Here is a 14479-nt window from a genome sequence, read left to right on the forward strand (position 1 = left end):
CTTTCATTGAAAGAGAGGCTGAGGTGCTGCTAGAAAAGGCTAAACTGGAATCTGAATTGTTATCTCTACAGCACAAAAAGGAGGTTGCAGCAACAGCAGGAGAGGCAGAAATTCTGGAAGTGGCCGCAGCAGAGATCGAGTCTGGAGAAATTCATATAGCTATTGATACCACAGCATATTCACAGGAGACCGTTGAAAAGCGCACAAAGGACTATGTGGACAGTCTTTCTGGATCAAGTTTTCAATGTCTCCCTCCTGTTAAAAAGTAAAGTAAAGTAAAGTCGTGACGTTTTGTCAAGTATGGTGACCCATACTCGAAATTGGTGCTCTGCGTTTAACCCATCCAAGTGCACACACACAGCAGTGAGTAGTGAACAAATGCACACACACACACACACACCGTGAACACACACCCGGAGCAGTGGGCAGCCATGCTGCGGCGCCCGGGGAGCAATTGGGGGTTCGGTGCCTTGCTCAAGGGCACCTCAGTCGTGGTATTGAGGGTGGAGAGAGCGCTGTACATTCACTCCCCCCACCTACAATTCCTGCCGGCCGGGGACTCGAACCCGCAACCTTTCGATTACGAGTCCGACTCTCTAACCATTAGGCCACGACTTCCCCCAAAAAAGTTAAAGCAGAGCCTGACTCCCGTGATCCCGAGCAGTTTGTAACAACACCTGCACTGCCCACCACGACTGCCACAAGCCATGTCCTACAAGACGCTGACAGATTGACCCGCATGTCTACTCCCAAACCATACCAAGTAAATCAGCCTAGAATGCCCAGCACACAGCTATCATTTCCCCAGCACCTTCCTGATAACCGGCCATACATATCGTTCTCTCGTAACCAAGCATATGGACAAGTTCCGGTTTCCGAGAAATGTAACAAACCTCAGACTCCCTACCTCAGCAGCACAACACAACAGCCATCCTCCTCAGACCACACAGGTATGAGTGAAATAGCTAGATACCTTGTGCGTCGTGAGCTCGTTAACTCGGGGCTTAATAAGTTTGACGATCGCCCGGAAAATTACTTGGCATGGAAGTCGTCATTCATTAATGCTCTAGAAGGACTATCGCTCACCCCTAGTGAGGAGCTCGATCTTCTGATAAGGTGGTTAGGACCACAGTCTTCAGAACAAGTTAAGAGAGTAAGACCTGTTCATGTCGCTGATCCGGCAGCTGGTTGTAGAATGGTATGGTCTCATCTAGAAGAAAGCTTCAGGAGTGCGGAAATAATTGAGAAGCCACTCTTTGATAAGCTGGACTGTTTCCCTAAAATCAGCAACAAAGAACCCCAAAAGTTAAGAGAACTTGCAGATCTTCTCAAGGAGGTGGAGTCGGCAAAGCTTGAGAATGCTGATCTGTATCGGAAACAATAGAAAAGAGTGCAATATCTTGCCAGCTTATTTTAGGAAAGGTGGAGACGAGAATACCTTGCATCCCTCCAGCCTTGTAAGAAATGGCAAGACAGCAAACCTAATATCAAAGAAGGAGACCTGGTCCTTCTGAAGGACGATCAGGTAAAAAGCAACGAATGGCCAATGGCTCTGGTCACCAAAGCTATCGCGGACTCCGATGGCAAAGTTAGGGAAACTGGAACTGAAAGTCACTAAGAGTGGTACTGCTAAAACTTTCTTATGACCTATTACAGAGGTTATCTTGCTTATGTCTTAAATTACCCAGTGGACATATATTCACTAGTTAAGAAATTAAGAGTGGTATTATACTTAAAGGATTAGTTCACTTTTAAAAAAACTTTTGCTGATAATTTACTCACCCCCATGTCATTTACTCACCGTCCATGTCTTTCTCTCTTCAGTCGAAAAGAAATTAAGGTTTTTGATGAAAACATTTCTCCATAAAATGGACTTCATTGGGACCCAAATGGTTCAAGGTCCAAATGACAGTTTCAGTGCAGCTTCAAAGGGCTTTAAACGATACCAGACGATGAATAGGGGTCTTATCTAGCGAAACGATCGGTCATTTCAAAAATAAATAAAAAAGTTTAAGTTTTATTTAGCACAAATGCTCGCCTTGCTCTGTTCTGTGATGCGCGTTCGTGACGTCACGTAATACGCAATTACGTGGAAAAGGTCACGGTTGAGGTAGGCGGAAGTACCGAGTCAGTAGGCTTTTTAATATTAAAACACCCAGGATACGCACACGAAATGGGCATTTTAAACGATAAACTGACACGAAGACATTTGAATATGTGTATATGGTCCTCCTTCCGCACATTTGTAAACACTGACTCGGTACTTCCGCCTAAGTCAACCGTGACCTTTTCAACGTCATTGCGTATTACGTGACGTCATGAACGCGCATCACAGAACAGAGCAAGGCGAGCATTTGTGCTTCTAAAACTTAAACTTTATGTATTTTTGAAATGACCAATCGTTTCGCTAGATAAGACCCTTATTCATCGTCTGGTATCGTTTAAAGCCCTTTGAAGCTGCACTGAAACTGTCATTTGGACCTTGAACCGTTTGGGTCCCAATGAAGTCCATTTTATGGAGAAATGTTTTCATCACAAACCTTAATTTCTTTTCGACTGAAGAAAGAAAGACATGGACATCTTGGATGACATGGGGGTGAGTAAATTATCAGCAAAAGTTTTTTTAAAAGTGAACTAATCCTTTAATACCAGACGGGGAGTATTATGCCATGTCTAGCATTACTTCTTCCCCACTGGAGGGCGCTGTTTGACATAGGTTGAGTGAAAACCCAGTTTCATAGCGTAAAAGCTCAGAGGCCATTTCGCAGCAGAGAGATTGCGTGTTCCTTCCAATCTGTTGTGTAAAACTCTTAAGAAGCTTTGCTTGTAAGTTTATCGTTTATATTAGTTATCTTTTATACTTTGTGTTTGTATTTGTTAAGAGTTATATATGTAGGAAGCATGCTAGCATTTCAAGGGCATTATATTCGCATTCAAAAGATCGGCATAACTAACGTTACTGCAGTTTAACAATATCAATGTTGTATAACGAGTTACTGTATTTAGTTTATTTTATTTAAGCAAGCATTTATTTTTATTTTGCAGTTTCACAAAAGAATGTAACGGAGATTGAACTGTACATGATAGCACTCAAGCGAAAGTAAAGAGAAAATTACTCTATCATCTGAGTGGTCATTGAAGCTGGTCAGTCATCTCCTTGCAATGTTTGGCTATCTGTATATGCATGCTCGACACACACGCATGCAGAGGACAGAATACTCCCGTTATAATCAGTGAAGCTATATACACTGTATAATGTATAAATCTCTTACCCCTTATTTACATGAGAAGGGTCTGGATGCAGACTTGCACTTGCACTCTCAGACACTTACGCTTCCGCGAGTGACGTCACTTTCTGATTATTTTTTTTTATTATTATTTTGCTCTATTTATTGATTATGTTTTGTTTGAATCATTCAACATTTTACAACAGTAGCCAGGTAGTGAAGACAAGAAAAAAACTAAATTACAATGTCACTTGCAATCGCCGCTTGCACTCTCCGCTACCCGAGACGTCACTTGCATTCAACACAAATCGTGTGCGTTGCCAAGATGCTGTGGTGGTTAAACGATTAAAACTAATTTAGTACAATAACGAACAGGGTCCTTTAAGTCATCTGTAGGAGAAAAAGACAAGACCCGCAAATCCGTGGCTACATAACAGCAGACTATGAACGCAATGCGCAAAGTTTCTCGCTAAGCGTTTTCCTCCCACAGAAAACCATAAACAATATGGCTTAATGTGTTCCATTAATAGTTCTATGCATCGATAGTTATATTAAAATATAAAATTTAATATACAGTTTATTACTATAATGAATATGCATATAGTATTTTCCTCCCATACCGCAAAACATGGGATTATGTGGCATAATGGACGAACATGATAAAGAGCAAACTCAATATGCTCATCATTATCAAAATATACATAACTAATGTACAGGCAAGCAGGTGAGCCCAGAATAAACGCAACATGCAAAGTTTCACGTTAAGCGTTTTTGCCAAATAGAATAAACGGTCTATAGCTCTTTTATATCATTGTCTTTGTACATTAAGCTATATTACGTGCTTTATTTTAAATGATTTTCTATGAGAGGAAAACTTTTAACGTGCAATTTAACGCATTACGTCCTTTTAATATCACAATGCATTTCATAATGCACGTTCATATCTGCTGGTCTGTATCTTTGCGCCAACAAGACTTATAGGCTAATGAATTGTCTTTATCATCTTAGACAAAGATTACAGAATACCCTTAAGTCCCTTATTATTATTATATTTGTATTAAATTTAGTCCATTATGCCACAGTAAGCGTTTTGCAGTATGGGAAGACAAGTGAAAGTTTGCGTATTGTGTTCATGGCCGTCTGCTTGCCTTGTAGTACATTTAATAACTATACATCGAATTTTATCTTTTAATTGCACTTAATGTATCTTAATACATTAAGCCATATTAAGTGTTTATGGTTTTCTAGAAACTTTGCACATTGCTTTCATATTCAGCTGTTCTGTAATCATAATTAGGGATGCACGATATAATCGGACTGATATCGGAATCAGCCAATAATGGTTTTAAATGTAAATATCAGCATCGGCCCAATATGAAAAATTATGCCAATATGTCTTGCCGATGAGAGGAATACGTTAACTCGCATGTGCTCAGGGTGTGATGGCGATTAGATCACATCAGTAGTGTGACTCATTCTTGAAGCAAAGTTTTGTCTGAATGATGATTAGATTCACTGTTTTGGATCACTGCATTTAATCTGTGAAAGCACGCACAGAATGACACGTTCGGTGTGTGATAGAGTGACCAGTAATAGCACATGCCGCGACAGCCTCCCCCAGGTCCTAACGCACGCTTTGTAATGAATTTTAATCTGTAGGGGGCGCTGTTGGCCTACCTCTAATTAAAATAAAAGTAAAATAGCCTACACAAATAACATTTAGACCAGGGGTTTTCAACCTTTTAGGACATGCGCCCCCCAAATTAAAAAATATTTTGCTTATAATTCCTGCACAGGAGAGACTTGGTGTTGTTTCCAAACAAAAGGAAATATATCATTATCGGCCAAAATGAGTTGAAAAATATCAGTATATCGGGTATCGCCCAAAATCCAATATTGTGCATCCCTAATCATAATGTATTCCCTTGAAAAAAACTTTTAAGCGCAGATTTGAGCCAATAATTTTTGTCAATTCAATTCAAAGTCAATTCTTAGCAGTGTCCTTAGACTTGAGAGTAATTCTTAGAGGTTTGATAAATACGGGCCAGAATAAGATATTTCACATAAAAGATGTTTACATATAGTCCACAAGAGAAATATATATATATATATATATATGAATATGACATTAACGTTTGTCTGGGACAAGTGAATGTTTTGGTCATCAGACAAGTAACTTAAAGTCAATACCAAAAACAATAATAACTGCCTTTATTTATGATATAACCTTTGTTATAGGGATGTTATTATATATATCGTTTGCGATCATTTCGTTGTTTTATGGAGTGTACTGCAAGAATCAAAACACACCTACAGAGTGCATGCACACATTACGTAAAGTCGTCTAGTACCCCCTTTTCCACCAAAGTAGTTCCAGGTGCTAGTTCAGAGCTAGTGCTATAGCCGGTTCTTTTTTTTCGACTGGCGAGCCCTTTAAGAACCGGTTGCTTTTCCACAGGCTAGAGAGCCAATACAGAGCCAGGTCTTACGTAACCTCGCCCCCAGCCCCTGACGCAAGCGGTTCTTCCTTCTAGCCCAGCAATGTTGTGGTGCTACTTACGAACCGCTTTTCCTGGTTCGGAGCTGGTGCTTTGGATGTCGAAAAACAAAAAAACATTTTGAAACTAGGCTCTGGCTCCGAACCAGCACTGGAACTGCCTTGGTGGAAAAGGGGTATAGGTTAGTCTAGAGCATGTGCAAGAGCGTTCTTTCACTGCATGATTCAGTATTACAATACATGAAGAATAATCAGAAAATTCAAGATATGGGAGAAGAAAATGTATATATTTATATAATTTCATATAGTTCTCCAAAAACCATCATGTTTACAAATGTGATTTTATAACAGTTCAATAAACAAGAAGTTAACATTAAGAGACTTACGTTTTAGACACCATATTTCCTGTTTTTGCTCTGTTTCACCAACAAAAATAATCCCAAACACAGCCACAGCACTGTTTTGTGTCTCTGAGCAACATGAAGGTGTTTCGTTCCTGAATGAATCAACCGATTAAATGATTCGGTTCAGTCGCAGTGAATCATTTATTAACGGTGACTTGATGCCACCTACTGGTGGTTTTAATTTCACATTTACAGTATTTTAATTTTTTTTAAGTAACTTATAACAAATATCAGTATTCAACTTTTTATGAATCAAAACATTATTTATTAATTTGTAACTGCAGATTAAAGCATTCCATGTCCCTCAGAGCTGCATTAACAGTGGGTAAATATATCTATTCCACTTCAGATGCAGTTTCTGTGTTTCCTCTACATTGCAAAGATGCATTTTGTTGATACGGATTTCATTTGTTTGGTAACAGCCCAAATGTCTTATTATGCTAATTGTCTGATTAAACTGAACTCTAATTAAAATACTTAAAATTTAAGTTTGAAAATTCCCATATAAAGAAGTAAATATTAGCATTTTATTTTTAAGTTTAAATAAAATAATTGTATTTGTAATTAATGCTCCCTTTTTATTTTAAAATACAACAGTATTATCAAACTTTATTATTTTTTTCATTATTTTATTTAAAACGAAAAATCTAACTTAAACTAAATGTGTTAATTATATTTATAACTCAAAAAAAAAAAAAAAAAAAAAAAAAAAAAAAAAAAAAATGCTCTCTACGGGCAAGTAACATTTATGCTTGGACAAGTAAATGACAAATTTACTTGTCCAAAGGACAACCACATGAGAATGCTTAATGTCAAGCCCCCTAATATATATATATATATATATATATATATATATATATATATATATATATATATATATATATATATATATATATATATATATATATATATATATATATATATATATATATATATATATATATATTACACACACACACAATAATTTATAAAAATGACCCCGTTCAAATGTTTACATCCCCTTGATTCTTAATACGGTGTTGTTACCTGAATGATCCACAGCTGTGTTTTTTTTGTTTGTTTGTTTAGCGATAGTTGTTCATGAGTCCCTTGTTTGTCCTGAACAGTTAAACTGCCTGCTGTTCTTCAGAAAAATCCTTCAGGTCCGACGCATTTTTGTGTATTTGAACCCTTTCCAACAATGGGCCTCATTCATGAAACACGAGCAGAACGAATTGTGTAAATCGTTCGTAAAGCCTTTCTGACGTAAACTTTCGAATTCATGAAAATGTTTCAAAATGTTAGTTGGTATGAAAGAAATTAACACCTGCCGGTGTTACCCTTCCATCTGTAAATAGTGCGTAAAACGTTCTCTGTTCTTTTTGGCAAACTGATGACACTGAATTTTGATGCACTGCCATTATAATATTTTACAAGTTCGTTTTTTTTTTTTTTGTAGCTAAGAGTTGATAAACTTTAACTCCGGTTTAGCTTTGGGTAGAAAGCAGTGCTTGTCACTGTCGCTTTTTACCCAGCCGTCCAATCAAAAGAAGGAACCAATCATCCTACTTGTACAACAAGTGAACAACAGAGAAGTTAATATTGCTGTTTACTGCATTTTTGTATTCAGTAATATTCTTCAAAATGAGATACTAGAACTGCCGTGGATATTCCTTATATCAACCAAAGCCACCAAAGCATTCTCAAGTGCCAAGAGCTGGCCATTTTCAGAAGAGCACCTGACAATTTTCAGGTGGCTAAAAACGCTTACGTGGACACGCGTTATTGAAGATTTATTATTAGCCATATGGCCTATTAGTCTTTTTTGCATTTATGCAATATTCTGGAGCCAAACCTGAGAAAGTAGACCAGAATATTCCACTGCGTTCCTGGACATGCAATTTGTGTAGCTGTAATTCATAGATTATGCTAATTGTGAATGAGTGTGCACGAGCACCCTACTTATGAATGATTGGAATTCATTAACATCAAACTATTAACTAACTATCAAATCAGATGTTTATGAAGCCTTTATGAATCCGGAATAGAGTTTTCTGGAATGTCCGTTTCATGAATGAGGTCCAATTACTGTATGATTTTGAGATCCATCTTTATGTTGGAGCAGTGAAAAAGGAAAAACGATGCATTAAAGGGTTCCCCCACCCCAAAGTTAAAATTTTGTCATTAATCACTTACCCCCATGTCATTTGAAACCCGTAAAAGCTTCGTTCATCTTTGGAACACAAATTAAGATATTTTTGATGCTTTCTGATAGCTCTCTGTCCCTCCCATAGACAGCGATGTAATTACCACAATCAACGTCCACACTGTAAAACTTTATAAGTTAAGAATAATCAAAATTTATTTTTTAAGTTAGTAGAGCTTAAAATTTTTATGACAAGTAGGGTGGGGCTAAGAGCAATGGGAGCCAAGCCATGCCTCGCTTCCATTGTCCAACCCCACTTATCACAATGATAATTATATGCAACTTGCTTCCATCAACAGCACATTCATTCAGATATTTATAGTTTAGTATATATAGTTAGCAACAGCACATTGGAACATCCTAATGTAATGAACTGTATTCAACAGTTCGTCTCCCCCATGGAGAGTATTATGGCGTTTTTCCACTGCATGGTACAGCACGGCACGGTTCAGTACAGCTCACTTTTGGCGGGGTTTTCACTGGGAACAGTACATGGTACTTTTTTTTAGTACCACCTCAGCCGAGGTTCCAAGCGAGCCGTACCGTTACCAAAACATGACGTTTAAACTCTGCTGATCACTGATTGGCCAGAGAAAATAGTCACTGTCTGCGTCATTGAACTTTCAGTACGAGACACAACAGACCCGCTAGATTTAAATCGGCACAGCCAGCGAAGGATCGAAACGCAACTATTTTGAATGAGTGCACCTTTTTTAAACAACCTTTTTAAACAACCAAAAAATGGCTGTGTCGTTGTCTGTTGAGGAAGTACAGATGTTCCTCTCGTTGATAGCCGATGAGCAGATCCAGAGAGAGCGTGATGGAGCGACACAGAATTAAAAAGTTTTTCAGGAGTCATGGCAATAGAGGTGGCACAACTATAACGACACGTGAATAATCCCGCCCACTCTAAAGCAGTACTAAACTGCAGTGGAAACAAAATGAGCTTAACTGAGCAGTGTCGTGCCGTTCTGAACCGTGTCAAGCCGAGTCGTACCACACAGTGGAAAAGCACCATTAAAGTATAGAGAGTTTCCGCTGGACGCAAATTGCATGTGCTGTTCTGTCAGCTGCACCATGCGGATAGGTTTTCTACATCGCTTACGCTTTGATCTGAATGAAAACAGCGTATCGGTGTGGTGCGGTTGACACAGAACAGCATACGCAGTTTGCGTCCAGCGGATACACTCTATACTTTAATACTCACCATGGGGAGATGAACGGTTGAATAAAGTCGTTATTTTCTTTCCATAGCTTTGTAAAATTACAGTTGACCCGACGAGATGCACATGACAAATCGCATGCAATTTATCGTGCAGCCCTAGTTGGAAAGGGTTCAAATACACAAAAATGCTGGAAAACCAAAGACCTGAAGGGGACCTGTGTGGGTCCTGAAGGTTTTTTTGAAGAACAGTGGACAGTTTAACTGTTCATGACAAACAAGGGACTCATGAACAACTATCACTAAACAAATAACTAGGGCTGAACCAGAATATTCGATTATTCGAATATTCGTTGGGTGGGTTGGCATTTGATCTTCAATTTTGAGATTCGAATATCCTTTTTTTTTTTTCTCTCGAACACCTGGCATCCCCCGCGAAACGGTTCTCAACTTGTCCGCCTGGCTGAACATCTGCAACAGCCAATGAAAGACGTTAGTGCTGACCTATAGCATATATGAGCCCGCTTATATTATGAGCGCGCTTGCTGCACATCTACATTTGAAATAATGAACTTAAGCGCGCAAAAGATGCGACATGTGAACGGACCCTCTACTATCACAAAACCGAATGCGATGCATGCGTTTTCTTTCTGTCAACTGTCCCGAGATGCGAGCGAAAGTCTTGGGTCAGCGTGCTGTAGCTCTTGTAGTGCAGACGAGATGCGCCGATATGAAGCCGCTTTGAGACCACAACGAGAGTGAAAGAGAGAAGACGCGGTCCAGCTGAATCACTCACGCGGTTTTCAAATGACTGATTTAATCTGATATTTTGTGTGGATTTATTTACTCATCTAACCTACATGCTATATTTAATAAATGTTTGCAAGAATTTCCCTCATTATAAACTCGAAAGCTGCGGGAATGAGTAAAACTATGCGATATAGGCCTACACACAAATTCAGGACCTGATTAAATATAACTCTATTATACAGAGATTTGTAAAATAAAATTCCATGACTTTTACTAAACTTTTCCAGGCCTAGAAATGGCTGTTCGCTTCCGGCTCGCTCTGTTAGTTTATTAAATGTTTATTAATTATGAACGTGTCGCATGTCCATATTGCACCAAAATGCAACACTGCACTCCCTTGTGTCCGCAGCAACACACCTGCCGCGTGTGAAGTCATTGGATGAACGTTTCTCGACACAATAAAAATGCAAACAGGCAGACAGACGCACAGAGATTCCTGCCTTTATTAGAGAGAAGAATATGTTCAGCCCCTCCCTCCGAAGCTTCGAATATTCGGTGTTGATTCCTATCGAAGCTTCGAAGCTCAAGAAATGGTATTCGGACCAGCCCTACAAATAACACCGCTGTGGATCATTCAGGTAATACCACAGTATTAAGAACCCACTATTATTTTCTCTTGTGGACTATACACATTTTTTATATGAAATATCTTATTCAGGTCAGTACTAAAACAATAACATGCATTTTGTACATTCCCTCTTATATTGGTAAAATAATTAACATTTTGCAGATTCTGAAGGGGGGATGTAAAATTTTGACATCAACTTTAAAAGATTAACGTTTGATTAATGACGCAGTGTAGATGGTTTAAATTCTTTTGAAAGGAGTTTTGGATGAAAGAGTCGATTAACTAAATTGATGGACAGTTCCAGTTATTATAAAGGGAGATTTCTTTGATTGCTTTCAGCACACAATTTAGTCACAATAGCAGTAACGCTGAGATGAGGAGAAAAAGAAACAAGGTAATGGTTAACCGTATTCTTCAAAATATCTTTGTGTGTGTGTGTGTTAAGCAGAAGAAAGAAATCCAATCAGGTTTAGAAAGACACGGGGGTGAGGAAATGACTGACGTTTTCATTTTTGTGTGAACCATGTGAACATTTGATTTCTCAATTCATGACGTATTCATAAACAGAGAAAAGTTACAGCACTTAAAACATATACTTTCCCTTAATACGTTCACACGCATTTTCATTTAAAACCAACCTTAATGTTGAAAAAGTTCCTGTTTTTGTTATTTGTGAAGTATCACATTAAGTATGTGATACTGACAAACATTAAACTAAATCATACATCATCTCATATTTCATAATTGCTATACTATAATGGTATTTTGGGCTTCTGCCGTTGTACAAAAAAATAATAATAATAATAAAAGTTATACCATATCACTTTTAAAGCACCCTATGTAAATATCATGGTACACATGTACGGTAACGTTAATCACACCATGCTACGTATCAAAGTAGCATGGTAATACTAACGTTACTCCAACCTCTGCACTTTGATAAACACACATGCCAGACGTTACCAGCTCAAAGATGTTGCTGATGTTCTTCTGTTTATGGGGAGTTTTGTCACTCTTCATCTGCACCTCGTCATCTCTGTCATCTTCATCAGCGAGTTTCAAAGCGTTTAAATCGGCCTGAGCTCGCTGCTCGCCCTTCAGCCTACGCAAAGCGCGACTTGACATGCTGAATAGCAGATCAACTGATCAGTGATCAATAATCTCGCACCGAGCCCAAATGTCTCATCAACTTGTATTTGATGTTCAACAGGAAACGCTACAAACATATGGTAAACACGTCACTTTAAACGGAAGTGGATGTGGGTGACCCGGACGTTTTTTATTTTTTTTATTATTATTATTAATGCTCAAAAATCAAGACTAGAACACAGAATAATACAACCATCAACATAAAATGATAAACAATGTGACCCGGACGTTTCTTCTTCTTGTTTCTTTTAATTGAGTAAGGAGGTTGTTCAAAAATATTGCACATTATAATCTGTATGGAGATATGAGAGAACGGACTAAATGAAATTCATAGCAGGAATAAACATTTTCTTAATAATTTCAAAAAATACACACACTCCCATACTTAAATCTCTATATGTCATACATATATGTCCATGTGTGTGTATACATAAATCTACTCACAATTAACAACAAACAAACAAACTTCTTTTTTTTTTTTTTTTTAGGGGGGTTGCAAGGGAAAAAAATACAAAGTCGTACCATTCTTAAAAGGAAAGAGACTTTGGTTTTATACAATGGCCATTCAAGATAATTACAAAATTTATTTTTAAATGCTTCATTAATGCAATATTTTATTTTTGAAGGTGTATTGAAGTCTGAAAATAACTTACTTTGTTCTGACACTTTTTATCCCCAATGTGTATTCCTCCAATCTTCAACTCAGGCAATTTAACAGATACATTTGAATATGTGAGGTTGTTTTGTATTAATTGTTTTAAAGAAGGAGGGACGGCTTTACACACAATATGAAATTCTCTAAAGGAACATTTTATCTCAAATTTCTCCATGAATGAATTATGTTGAATAAATTGACCAGCTTCATCTAACATATCTACAACATGCAAAACATTTTTTTTTTCATACCACTCTTGTTTGAATACTGTCTTTCTATTTATTGTAATGGTTTTGTTATTCCACAAGGTAGAGTCATGCGATTTGCAATTTTGGGTAAATATAATTTTCCAATAATACAACATTTGTTTGTGGAATTTTGAAAGCTTAATTGGCAATTTGGAAACCTCAAAGTCGCATTTCAGCAAACAATCTAATCCTCCGACTTTCTTGAATACACACTTTGGTATATGAAACCACATTGAATTAGGCTGTGTTAAAAAGGATTTAACAGTTTTTCAGTTTTAAGTACTCCAAACATTGATTCAAATTCAGAGGCTTTCAGACCTCCATTTTTATATTCTTTAATCATCTGAGATTTTTTAACATAATGAGTTTTGTTTTTCCATATACAACTAAACATAATAGAATTAGCCTTTTTATCAGTTGAGGAGAAACATAAAGAGAGTAACATGGGTAAATATAGTTTAGATAGAACTTCTGCTTTGGCCAAGAGGATTCTGCTCATAGTAGACAAATCTCTCATAAGCCAATGATTAAGAAATTTTGTCATACTGTCAATTCTCTCTTCTATGTTTACTAGTTCTCTCGTATGTAATTCTTTAGACATAATTAAACCTAAGTATTTCACTTCAGATTTAACAGGAATGGATTCTATCATTTCTTCATTACATCATAATATTCAGCTAACAATGAAATATTTAGCAATAAGATGATATCTAAGATTTTTTTAATTAATTAATTAATTTAATTTTTTACCTTATTGGAATCGAAATGAGGAATTAACAAGAATTGGAATCATTAAAATTCAAACGATGCCCAACCTTATCCCTAACCCACATTATTTTTTTTACTGGCACCTTTCTATTCACACTGTTTTAGACCCTTTCTTTTCTTTTAATCCTTCACTTACCATTCTTTGCTTTCTTAAAAACAACCACATAATCTTATACCTGGATGTATTTTTTCAAAATTAGCTATAAAATAGTTGCTCCTGGCAACAGGAATAGATAGTATGTTTGCTTAACATAGAGTCAAGCATGACAATTTATGAGACTAATATCATGTTTTGCTCCAAAATCATATAACATAAGTCGTGGTTGAAACAGTTAGCTTCTGTGGTTCCATGTTGCTTCTTATCACAGTGAGACAGAAAATATTTTTTTCAAATTCTATACTGTGATACAAGCTATGTCAAATAGCACTGCATTGTAATTGTGTGTTTATTGTCTTCCACGTTTCATCAGCCAAAGTGTCTCTATCTGCATGTTATTCATCTGTAGTGATATCTGATGCATTTGTCCACATTTCCTGGGTCTCACTTGTGAAACAGACATTACAGTACATGGGTGTTAGGATTAGGGTTAACCCTGCTCCATAATGCATCTTCTCATTTTGGGTAAAAATAGAAATATAAAAAAGTACTTTGTAACGCAGTAACTTGAGTAATTTTTCAGCAAACTACTTTTTTACTCTAGTCATATTTTTCAGTACTTTTACTTGTACTTCCTTAAATAGCAATACTTTTATCGAAGTACAGTTTCTTAGTACTCTTTCCACCACTGGCCATGGCTACCTGATTT

The 14479-nt window shown here is 37.1% G+C and overlaps 1 protein-coding gene across 2 annotated transcripts in view; it reads right to left on the reverse strand.

Moving 5' to 3' along the window:
• The window catches only part of LOC306842968 (ribosome quality control complex subunit TCF25-like), a 174694-nt gene extending 162586 nt beyond the window's left edge, over positions 1 to 12108 (reverse strand). For both annotated transcript variants that reach the window (XM_079374204.1, XM_079374205.1), the window contains exon 1: positions 11817 to 12108. In XM_079374204.1, the coding sequence (XP_079230330.1) occupies positions 11817 to 11978 (162 nt within the window). In that variant the 5' untranslated portion in view covers positions 11979 to 12108. The remainder of the gene's footprint in view (positions 1 to 11816) is intronic.
• Positions 12109 to 14479: the final 2371 nt, after the last annotated feature.

This window comes from Barbus barbus (assembly GCF_936440315.1).
Source record: "Barbus barbus genome assembly, chromosome: 23".
Classification (NCBI taxonomy): Eukaryota; Metazoa; Chordata; class Actinopteri; order Cypriniformes; family Cyprinidae; genus Barbus; species Barbus barbus.